Source organism: Tympanuchus pallidicinctus, unplaced genomic scaffold (assembly GCF_026119805.1).
Source record: "Tympanuchus pallidicinctus isolate F22 unplaced genomic scaffold, pur_lepc_1.0 scaffold1, whole genome shotgun sequence".
In the NCBI taxonomy this organism is placed as follows: domain Eukaryota; kingdom Metazoa; phylum Chordata; class Aves; order Galliformes; family Phasianidae; genus Tympanuchus; species Tympanuchus pallidicinctus.
The window spans coordinates 50,002,342-50,014,960 of record NW_026294618.1 but is presented as its reverse complement, the minus strand read 5'-3'; the positions used below and the strand labels follow the sequence as shown (position 1 = coordinate 50,014,960).

Genomic DNA, 12,619 nt, shown 5'->3' with positions numbered 1-12,619 from the left:
GTTTGTTTTTCTAGGAAAGCAAATATTCAGGCACCTTAATTGTGAAGAGTGAGATGTGATCTCAGTGAAACAAACAGCAAAATTCCTAATGATCTTAATGGAGCTGGCATTGCTATTAACAGAGGTTAATTCTGAGTCTACTCCAAGACAGCAAACAAAATTTTCTCATTGTCTGTAGACACTGGGGATATTTTTAGAGGAAAACAAATATAGCTTAAATGAGGGGCGAGGATGACAGAATGGCTGCGGGTGGCAGGGACTTCTGGAGGTCACCTGCACAGGGAGAAATACCCAGAGCAAGTTGCCTAGGACCACGGACAGGATCTGAAGATCTCTGAGGAAAAGACTCTGTACCCTCTCTGGGCTTCCAGTGCTCCACAGTAAATAAGTTATAGCTTATTAAAAATTGCTTGTATGTCAGTTTGTGCCTGTTGCCTCTCACTCTCACTGGTTGCCACTATGAAGTTGTCTGGCTCCATCTGTCCTTTACAAACAGACCTGTGGCTAGAGCTAAATATTTTGTATTTATGAATGCAGCTTATTTTACTTAAATGAAAATAATTTCAAATCTGAAAGGAAAAGAAATCATTTTTTCACTATTGATGCAAAAATAGTAATAATACAATATTTAATAATATGAATTCTAGTGAGTATCTGCATTACTGGAAACAATCCCAACAGAAGAAACTTGGTGGGCAGAGGAAAATGGAAATATACAGATGAATAATGCTGGCTATATGTTATATGGATGTCTGAGATCATTGCCTGTGTGTTACCACCACCTACAATGTGACCACGTGCTGACTTTCTCAATCACAAATCATTTTTGCAGATGCAACAGCATTTTGTCGTTACTCATGCTGTACATGCACCATTACTCCTTTAAGTCAGTCAAGGGTATATGGTACAGGGGTTAGTCCCTTGATAATATTGACACAATTTCCCCTGACATCTTAAACTGTTTATCTGCAGTCCAGCTGCAATTAGACCCATACAGGGATTTCACTCTGCCAGCAACTTAGTATTTTAGATGAGGTTCTTTCAATTTTGCTGCTACCACCTCTCTGTTGTTGATCCCAATCTAATACATAGCAGGAATTTTATGAATGCACTGGAGAAGTTCCTCAGACAGTGTGCACTGCCCCAGTCTTCTGACCCGCCCAGCATCTGCAGTTTCATAGTATGCAATTTGATCTCACTTGGCCATTTCCATGCATTTCTTTTAAAAAACATGCTATGAAAATACTTAAAACTAAGATCAGTCAAATCCTGTGGAAAACATAATGCTACTGCTGAAATTCTTCAAATGATTCTTGTATTGTTTTCCTGGATTTACTGAACTATAAAATGTAAGGTTAAACCAATATTTATATGATAGTGTCAACAGTGTCCAAAATATTTTTCTTGTTAAGTTTCTGTCTGAAGTTTAAACAGGTACCCACATGTTGTGCTAGACAAGACCTTAAACATCCCTGTCATTGAAAAATGAAAGAAAAATTCAAACAGGAAGCATGTCTTGATGGTGATTATAGATGAACAGAGTGTCTTGGGACCTGAGGGAAATAAAACAAAACTTTTTGCCTGCTGGTAGCTCTGAGTATATTGCTTTAAATCAGTGAATGTAGGCAATTTACACGCGCAACGTGCCACATATTGGCATGAAAATATTTGTCAGAAATTGATGAATGAAATGAGAATAATAATGAAGAAAAATGATAGCATACATGCCCTCCAGAGAGGAAAATAAACAATGTAAGTGTTTGGTAAATAAATCCCTGCAGAACTCTTAGAAATGACTTACTGATTAATTGAATCAATCCATCAACCTTTTGTGATGGCATCAATTTACAGTTACTTCAATGCTGTTCTTCCATAGCTACTGCTTTAAATGCCTCTAAAATGTAGTATTTCTTGTAATACATCTACATGGAGCTATCATAAGTTAATTGGATTTCTAGTGGGATATAATTGGCTAATTTTTTTACCCTATTTTCATATGCATGTACTTAAAGTAGCTACAAAACATTATAATTGTAAATCATAAGTGTTTTTTTTGTTTTTGTTTGTTTGTTTGTTTGTTTGTTTTGTTTTCCTGCCCTGTTATTTTTCCTGGAGTTGTTTGGCACTATTTTTTTTTTTTTCATCAAGTTTTAGCTTCTGAGTGGGACTGTGAGATCATTGGGTTAATATTTTCTTTTTTTCCTTTTTTCCTTTTTAATTGAGATGACCTCATTTATTTTATTTAATATACAAGCTCTTTGCAGAAGGGACCATTTTATTTACTGTGTTCATATGTTGCATCATGCTCATACACGGGAATGTAAGTATAAGGAAATGTAATTTCTGTATAAAGAATGCCCATCTGAAAAATTAACACTCAGGGCATTGAGTCCTTTGAGATGAAGGGCAGGAGAAGTTAAAAGTAGAAAAGATGAGACACTGTGTATAAAGTTTTGTTTCTCCACTGTGAAATATACTCAGATGATATTTATGTACGTATATTGCAGAGAGAAATGAGCCAACACAATGCAAATGCACATAGATGCATGAATACTGAAAATCTCACGTAAATCAGTGTAACTGCACACACTTATATGTCCCCCTAGGAACAAGCAGTTCATTTCTGAACACCTGCATGCACAGAAATCAACCATCCAAATATTTGCAACAGGAAAAAAATCTGAGACAAATTCAAAGAGACTGAAATTCAAGTCTGATTTGGTCAAAGTGTTTACAAACACATTTTCTATGAATCTGTTTCTATTTCACCTGTATCTTGTGTAATGCTAGGTATTTATAACTCTCTGTATCAACTGAACTACAGTTTTAGCAAATGCAATTGCACATTTGAAAATGATTCTTACTAAGGCCAGTTGAATCTCATGGTATCTGTAACACTGTCAACCTTTATAGCTGTATAAAGTGTCTCACTGTTGTATCTTGGGCCTTCGGAGGACATATGTAACCTTTAAGCTTCTCATTCTTCCAGTTTTGTACATAACCTCAATGACATCATCTTCCATTATTGCAATCACTGTCATCATAAGGAGAGTTTGAAACAATGGATATGACAAAGAGCAGTATGTATTTTAAGTAGGAGATTTGTAGATGTATTCAGGCAGAACAGGAGTAAGAAAGGGTCAGGAAGATGGTGACAGGGAAAAAAAGAGAGGACTATTATCAGGTAAGGGTGACTCTGGAATGCATGGGAATACAGCAGACTCTTGAAGAGTATAAATTAATACTTTTCCATGTTTAGCTCCATATGACTTATTTGCCAGCAGGATGAAGACAATGCTGGGGAAGTAGGTAGGTAAGAGATGATAGTGAAGATGCTTTTTAACTAGTGAATGTAGAAAGTCTTGCCTTTGTCCTTGTGATTTCATTTTGAGACAGAGATGGCCCCAAGCAATTTTTTGAATTTTCAAGTTTCACAGTCTGCTCAAAATATTTAATCCCAAGGCTTCTGGAAGTTTTGAGAGCTGTCTTCTACTCAAGAGAAAACAGAAAAAATTGTGCTTTAATTATACTTAAAGAAAAAACTCTTTACTGATGTCAACAGAATTTGGAAGCACCTTGTAAAAGACTATCTGTCCCAGTTTCTGAGATGAAGGAACAGAGCATTTTGAGAGACCTCTTTTGTACGTGTGGAGGAAGATGGATAACAATGCATGCATGACACTACTTAAAGTACAGTATTTGGTACAATGTCCTTCCTCCTCTCCCATCAGGAGAGAAGGTTACAGATCCAGCTAACCACAGTTGTTTCTCCTTGTCAAGGACTCAACAGAGGCACCTGTCAGGATGCAAGACCAGAGACAATTTCTGTGATCCATGGGGGGATGAAGTTTGATAGACAATAAGAGAAGGAAACGGTTTTCATTCACTCATTTGGTGTTGTGCTACTTCTTTATGAGAATGAGCAACCATAGTTTGAAGGGCAGTTTCTTTTATATACGGTAATTACATTTATTATTGCACTTAGCTTGGAGCGGATTGATTAGCATGACAACTGATCCGCATCGTTCCCAAAGGAACAGTGGACACAATACCTTCTGCAATACTCATATGTATTGGTTCTTTAACAAAATCTCATTCACCTTTAGTGGTTGTCTCCAATCCACATGCACTATAAAGAAGCCAGATTTGCATTAGCTGGAAAAAAAACTCAGAAAGTTTACCTGTTTGATCTCAGGTAAGTTGAAGAGACTTCTTGGAGCAAATAAGAAAATAAAAGAAAGAAAGAAAATGAAAAAAAGAAACATATGTAGCCTATTTGTGGGGCTTTCTGCCTTTGGTTGGAAATTCAGATTCGGATTTGGATGAGGTTTACTGAGAGACAACCTCTGAATAATTGCATTCAAAAGAAAACAGAGAACTGAAAATAAAAGTATTAAATGCTGAAAGGACTAGTGCTGTATGTAGTTTTGTTTTGCCTGCTATCAGTGTATTCAAATGGAAGGTGAGAGTGCAAATGGCTAAAAAACCTTCTGAGACTGAGTTAGCAGCCATTCCTATCTGGAGACATTCGGGAATCAATACATATTGCACCAGCCTGTTTCAAAATGCTGTATGGCTCCTGAGCATTGTGAACAGTACTTAAATTCAGCAAGTGGAGCACAAGCATTTTCTCTTTACCTGACTGAAAAGTACCACTTTCACTAGAATTACAGCATAAAAAAATCCTACAGGCAACAATTAATGAACTAAGGAATAGTATGAAGAGAACACAATCAGATATCTTGAAATGTATATGGTCCCTCATTAAAGCCCCTTAGGCAAGCTGTCAATATACAAGAGCTCTGTAAAGACATTACCTAAGACAGGATTTCTTCATTGCAGTATAGAGACAAGGAATATCATATAAAGGAAAATGAATGCAATGGAAATATTAATGTTACATAGCTCCCTCTTACCAAGTATTACTTCTGCCATATTTAACACTGTTGGCAACTGTAAACCTACTATATGCTTAAAATTCACAATGAGTGGGCAAAAAAAAAAAGATGCTTTCTAAGGGAAGAGTCTATTGCAGTCAGTCTTGTAAAAGAAACCTTTTAGTGTCAGTGATAATGAAAATTCTTGCTACCTATGGCTGCATTAAAATGGTGTCATGACCCGGCAATTTCTATTCAGTGCTGTCACATCCATGCACTGCACAGATCAGGATTGTCATCATGTAAATGTAACAGGATTCTTTATCCTGCATTGTTGCTCAGCTGGCAACTGTAATTCTGAGTTTCCTGTAAGTTGTGAATAGCAGCAAGGGGCCATGAATAGCTTGGAAACCTATATTTTTTCCATTTATTGTTTTAAATGCAAATTACACTAGTAAGTCAAAAAAATCACTTTTGTTAAAAATACATTCAGAATTAACAAATGCCAAAAAGAAAAGAAAAAAAAAGACACATTTGGATTGTATCTCTTGCGTTCTGAATATTTAAGTTTATAACAAAAGCCCAGCCTAGAAAAATAACATTCTTTACTGGATTTTGAGGAGGATACAGCTGTACAAATCAAAATTGTTATCCAGATATTCTCACTTTACTGTGCTCTAAACTGCTTCCAGAAGAGATCTGTCCACTAATCATTTAGTTTAGTAGTCAACAGTCCTAATTTCCTTTTAATGGTGGTGTTCTAACTGCAACTTAAGCAAGGTTATGAATATCAACTTCATATAGGCATATATGTATATATATATATGTGTAATCCATGTGTGTGTGTATATCTACTCTATATGTAATATATGAATAAGCAGTTACCACTGTAATACTTAATCATTAAATGTTTTCCCTATTTCCTAAGCACTTTACAAACATAAACAGTTCAAACCTCACACAAATATGTGAGGCAGATATTATTCCCTTTGTATAGATGGGAAGACTAAGACAGAGAAATTAAGGCCTTTTTTAAAAAAAATTAAAATTAGGCCCACAAACTATTTGTAGATGCTTCATTAAATTTTCTGACTTCTAAAATTGCTAACTACCTGTAGTTGCCATTCTGTGGGAAATCACTGAAAGGTATGAAAAATTATCTGCTCAAAATTGGATCATCAGTTAAGTGCCTAAACTGGTTTCTTTCCATATTAAGAAAATGATTTTTATAGAAACATGATTTTGATTAACTGCTATACAGGGAAAGCTAAAATACCCTGTTATGACATTTTCATTCCATTTAAACCTCTACGTTGTGTTTAATATTATACATCTGCTACATTAAATATTACATAAAACTTTCAAAAATTTTCAGCTTATGGGAAATTTCAGCTTGGCAATTGGAAATTGCATGATTTCCCAGGGATTGGAAAGCAGCTCCATCCCAGAATGAGATCAGAATTTCAGGTACCCAAGTCTGAAAAATTGAACTTGAGATCCAAAACAGCATTGAATGTTCTACTGGATCAGGCTTAAGTGACTTGCCTAATTCATGCAGGAAATAATGAACAGGACCTGAAGTTCTGGCCCCATGCACCAGACACTCCCAGGATTATGCAGCCCCTCTCAATAGTTATTCCTGTGTATTATATATTCATACACACACACACACACACGTACATAAATATATATATATATATCTCACTGGATAAATGTAAGTATAGTTCCTGAACGTGTCCTGTATCTTATCTTCACTGGTCTGTTCCTCTGTCATTGTCCAGAGTGGTGGTTTGTGACACTTTACATCCATGCAGACACGCAAAGGGCATTGGTTTGTATAGGGATGGATGTGTTGAGTTTGTGCATGGGCTGTGGGAGCTCAGAAGCCACGTGGGCACCAGGGTTTGGCGAATGAGGAAAAGTCAGTCATTTGAGGGCAGCTTGAGCGCTTCCACGCACTGACCTTCCCCCTTGCCCTCAAAACCTATGTGGCCACCACAGGTGTGTAGACGTGTGTATTTGCCTGTGCAGGGTCTGAGCGAAGAAACAGTGATAATTCAAGATCCTGAAAAGCCTGAGTAAAACATTGGTTTCTCCTAATGAAAGCCACCTAAGTGCTTGAAAATACAGATCAGATTTAGAACAAAACATATGTTCCTAGGAGTTCAGAGTATTTCATATACACATTGACCTACTAGCAAAATTCCCAAAGGCATCTTGTTGCCAACTACGTAACAGCACAGTTTTTTTCAGCCACAATAATACAGGAAGATAAAATACACATTCTAACACACAACAGATCCCCCAAATATACCACAAAAAGGTCTTCAATATTTCTTCAACTCAGCTAGTCCCTTCCCGCCCTCCCCAACCGAAACCAAAAAATAAAATATATAGATCCCTTAGGGTGCGATTAGAAAAAAAAGCTCACTTACAGAGAATTTTCAGTTGAAATTAGATATAAAAGAGTAAACATAGCTAGTATATATTCAGTTGGCCTTTGTTGATAGAAATCTGCAGATGTCTCTGTAGTTAGTAAAAGACATTTAGAGATAGCTATAAAAGCACCTAAAGTGCGATAAACAAAAACAGCGGGATTAAGAAGCACTGTTTATGTTGCTTATTTCCAGTAGGTTCAATCATTAGTCTATGTTACCCCTTCCCCCTCCCTGACCCCCCAAAAGATCTTATTTCTTTTTTTTTTCTTCTTTTTTTTAATCATTATAAACGGTTTGTTTCTTGACCACTGTGGAGCCTCAAAAGTAAAGCACTTTCTGATAGCTGGCAGTTTTCTACTAGGTCACTCTGGAGCCACGGAGCAACAGAGCCTTATTCCCTGACATGAAAACAAAACAAAACAAAGAAAACTACTGACTTAGAAATCGTTCAGAATTAATGACAGCGTGTTGAGCCTAAAGGACGTTACTTCAGAAAGCTTGCACTGAGTTTCTCTGATGTGCAATGCAGTTAGGTTAAGGCAAGTATGAACTGTACAGCCTTCAGGGCAAACAACGTGCTGTCTATTGACTTCTGTTGCAAGGTCATCCTGGTATTCTTAGCCTTGTGTTGACTACAGAGACTGAATGCGGCCAGGAGTGCGGAGGGGGCTCCAAAAGCACTGTATTGGCTTGGTTCGTGTCTTAATCCAGATGGGCCCCACTGGCGGTCGAGGCTGCAGTCCAGAGGAGCCAGAGGGAAGCACCAGCGCCTCTGCTCTGGCCCTGTGGTGCTGGGAAGCAGAAAGGAGGTCTGGGGCATCTCCCTTAGTACCTGTTAGAAAGAGAGGCTGAATGTGTCTGTTGTATTTTGTCTCATTGTTCAATCAGCCTTTTTTGTTTGTTTGTTTGTTTTTTTAGCACAAAAACTGGATTTTTTTTTTGCTCTTTGAAGAACCAGAGGGCAATCCCAAAACATTTTCTTTGACAGGTGCTCCAGCCCACCTTGAGCAGTCCCCGTTTTCACTTTGACCTAGGAGAAAGATAGGGAAACAAAGATACATATAATTCACCAGAAACATTCCTGATTACTGCCCTGCAGCTCTGGTGCCCTTTTGCAAGCCAGTGTAAACCACTAACCAGTAACAGCTCGGCTGTGCACAAGTAGGAGAGGACAGAAAGGAAAAGGTGTTTGCTCAGGTGATCACTTGGTTTCCTTTGGAGTACATTCAGAGAAGTCAGCACAGGGTTAGTAAACCATTCAAAATCATACTTCAAGCAGGAGTAATTAGTTATAGTCAGAAAGCCCGTGTCAACCTCAACCACTGTGTTTAAACCCAAGCTTTCACAATCTGAGGCAGAAGAGATACTGTTGGTTGCTACACAAGGCTTTGCTGATAGTACTGTTGGAAAGGTTCACCTTCTATTGCCCTAACACCAACATCTGACTCTGAGGCTGACAGTCAACATAATAAAATAGGATGCATTGATTTCAGAGCAGCCCTGGTGTGTGTGTGTGTGTATACACGCATATATGTAGGGTTTGTATGTGCATAATTATGTGTTTCTATGTATATATAGTACACATGTATGCGTATATATATGTATATACATATGTATATATACATAGGACAGACTTCTCAGTACAAGGAAAGCAAGTTTCACTTTAGGGCTAAGCTGCTTTTGAGCAATTTCTCCAGTGCATTAGGAATCAGCATCAGACATGCATGGTTTTTTTTTTTCACTTCACTTCTTCTTTTCATGAACAAGCAAGTTTATCATGAAGAAAGGAAAGAAAAATTTCTTTCCTGTTCCTCCTTCCTACTGTGGTCATGCAGTGCAGTCTTGTTCCACGATCATAACTGTATTTTTTTCATGTACAGCAGAATCAGTGCATACAGTGTTTAGTCACCATCCGTGGTCACCTCCCAAGAGCAGAATTCTCTCTTGACAATTGATTTCCATCATCTTATTGTGTTCTTGTCCCATTGTCTGGAGATGAGCACTGGCATCTCCAGCTCAGAATGCTGGGAAGCTGTTTTTTAGGACATCAGCTGTGGCCACACTGCATGGAGATACATGAGCAGTGGTTCTGTCCCGTTAAAATGCATATTCGTTTTGAAGGGACTGCATAGGCTTCTTGGCTTGCACAGCATAGAGCACACTGTTGGCACTTAAATAATGAAAAAGCCATTTATAACAGGTAGATAATAGTCACAATTAGAATCCTCCCCCAAAGCACCATTATTTTATTTAAAACAGTATAAATTGAGTTTTTTCTTTAAATAAAACAACACTGATTTAAATTAAAGGTGAAATTGCAAGAGTTGACATGGAAAGTTTCGATTGGAACTCAAAGCCTAAAATGTAGGGAAAAGAGACAAGGTGAGTCTGAATCTAATAGTAGGCAATTTATGGAATTAGTAGTCATAGTCACCTCAATTCACTATCAACGCTTCCTTTTTGTAAATCAAGATTTTTTTTTGCACAACTGATGAAACTCTATATGAACGTAGTGTGCATGCGTAAACTGAGTTATAATGCTCTTTTTGGGAGAGCTCGACTGAAATCACAGAAGTATTAATTCTTTAATTAAATAACTACTGACAGAACAGAAATGTTAAAATGAAGAGTCTGAATAAATCATTATAACTATTTAATTGCACATGTAGATTTGTGTAAGTTCAGTATAAACTCCAAATTAACAAAATGAAGTGCTAACTGCAGCACAACAGGAGAAAGTTCTGGTTGCAAAACAGTGCGTCTTAACAGTTAGCAATTACTAAACACAGCATTCCTTCAGGATAATAATTAAACTGTGCATGTGTAAAACACTTCAGATTGATTTAAATCACTTGGATGTAAATCAGTCTGGCTTGAATTGAGACAAAAGTTTGTGTTGATGGAATTCTGTCATCATAATCTGCTAAATCAATTCATGTCTGCAAGCAGTATGAGCATAACAACTGACAGCTACCACACAATTATAAACACCTTTGTATTGTTTCTGCATATGAAATGATTTAATAAATAATGAGGGATGTTTTTACACTTATTATTGAAATACATGTTAAAATTTGCATTTTGTCAGAACCTCATCATCATTACAAGCTGATATTCTTCAGGTGAGTCCTGCAAAGCTGAGGTCATTTTTTCTCTTTCATTTCTATTGCATGCCTGACATGCTGGCCAATATGTACTACTATACCACCGATTAAAAAAAAAAAAGAAGTGTTATTGTGCTTTTGACAGTAGCCAGAATATGTAAAATAAACCATCTATCTCTGATTTCTCTTCACTAGTTGCACTCACTGTGAGCCTGGATAGTAAAGCACATAAAGGAGACAACAAGTTGCCTTTACATTTTCTTGGTCTCTCGCAGGAATTGAGATAAAGTTTAATATATTCTCTGCTGTCTATGGATTCAACAATCTTTTCTAGCAGCTGATAAAATCATGGAAATTGTTACATGGACATAGCTCTATGGATATATATATGGGAACAGTTGTATCCTGAATGGATATGATTATATTCTTATGACTTCATGAGAGTACAGCAGCAGCATACATAAAGCAGAGGTCTTTCTTATTCTGTCCTCTGCTTTTCTATGTCAAATGATTCTGATCTTACTCATTCCCAAGGAATGCTGAGTACTGTAAGGTGCAGGTGACTTCCTTAGAGAGTAAGGTCTTCTACATTTTTTTCTTCTTGAATACTACAGAGATTAATGCTAATATTCTTTGGTGGTCAACATCCATAAGAATCCCTAAGGAACCCAATTCTTCCTTCCAACAAATAATGCTTTAAAACATTTTCTATAGCCTGCTGTTATCATATCAGCTTGTTTTGACTTACAGTATATATTATTGCTGTAAATAGTGCTACAAGCAGATCAAACGACTGCTTGATTAATTTGACATTCAAATTTGTCATTCAACTGCCTAATGGCCTGCCTACATTTATGGAGCAACTGCAGTGCAAATACATATGCATGCGCTCCTAGCATGCCTCAGTTGTAAACAACAAAAAGGTATTCCTAAATGCTGTAAAAGCTTCTTAAGAACAGGCTGCAGCAATTCTAGAGGACATTGTCAAATACCATATAGTCAGAGGGAAACATGAAGTGTCTTTGTTTGACTGCTTCTGGGACATGGCAATACTTTTGTGGGTTGATTGGACAAAATGTCAACTTACATACTGATTTCTGTCTCCCAGTTAAGACACCAAAATCAACTACGCTACACCAAGAATGCAGATTGAAATAAGGCAGAACACAGTTTACATGGATTCATCATACATCTCTATCTCAGCTAAAAGTGTAAAAATATCACCTTTTTTTTTCAGAGGATCTAGTTTTCTTTTCTGTCAGTATGAAGATGCTACTAAATGTAATCTGCTGTTCTGGAAGAAACACTGAGAGCATAAAGAGAATGGGATAATATCTCAGCTAGAGGGCTCCATATGTTGATGCAAGCTATGGTATACTGAGAAAGAAATAGGATTAGAATTGTTCTAAGCACCTATGAGCCACACATAATACTAGGAAGGAAATAACATTTTCTAAATGCACAGCACTGTGCCAAAAGTGCAGGTGAAAAATCTTCACTTGAGCACAGACAGATGGAAAGCTGAAGTTAAGATGGCATTGGAGATACGTACTATTGTAATTTGAGATTATTAAAAAGCTCCTAGCAAAGCTCCCATAGGGCCCAATCCTAAGCACTACCGCAGAATTGATTGCACTGCTGATAAAGGAATAAATGCCAGTTCCATGCATAAAGCTACTAAACCACCAGCAGACTTAGTCCATTAATCACAAGAAATGAAATTATACTACAGGGTGTAGGGAGTGTGTGTTGGGATAGATACTGTTTTCCTGTATTTAGGTTTTTTTTTTCCTCAAAAGAAATGGTGAAAAGAGTAACAAAGGAAAAAACTAAATGCTACTCCCTCGTGAGCTGTTGCTTATTATACTTTTGTCACTTTGGCTGATGATGGTAAATAAAACAGAATTCAAAAGGCTGCAGCAGTAAGGTACAATTTATCTAGGCAGTCAGGGCTGCTTTGAATTGCAGTGAGCATCCAGAAATATTTGGAGATTATTATTTCTGGCTTGGTCTATGTCTGTGTGTAAGTTCCAGTGTGAATGTACTTCAGTTGAGTCTGTGTGCTGAGATTTATGTGTTTGGCTGCACTTCTAGGCGGGATGGAATTCTCACTCTCACTGGATAGATAAAATACCACTTTCTATTCAATCTATTTTTAAAAACAATATGTTGCTATTTTTTTCTTTTATTATTATAATTT

At 37.1% G+C, this 12,619-nt stretch overlaps 1 protein-coding gene across 2 annotated transcripts in view; it reads right to left on the bottom strand.

Annotated features, from left to right (window-relative positions):
* Nucleotides 1-5,348: 5,348 nt before the first annotated feature.
* NKAIN2 (sodium/potassium transporting ATPase interacting 2) overlaps nucleotides 5,349-12,619 on the bottom strand; it is a 508,528-nt gene continuing 501,257 nt past the window's right edge. The window contains exon 7 of one of the 2 annotated variants that reach the window (XM_052677954.1): nucleotides 5,349-8,345. In XM_052677954.1, the coding sequence (XP_052533914.1) occupies nucleotides 8,336-8,345 (10 nt within the window). In that variant the 3' untranslated portion in view covers nucleotides 5,349-8,335. The remainder of the gene's footprint in view (nucleotides 8,346-12,619) is intronic. The other variant, XM_052677964.1, reaches the window with a different exon arrangement.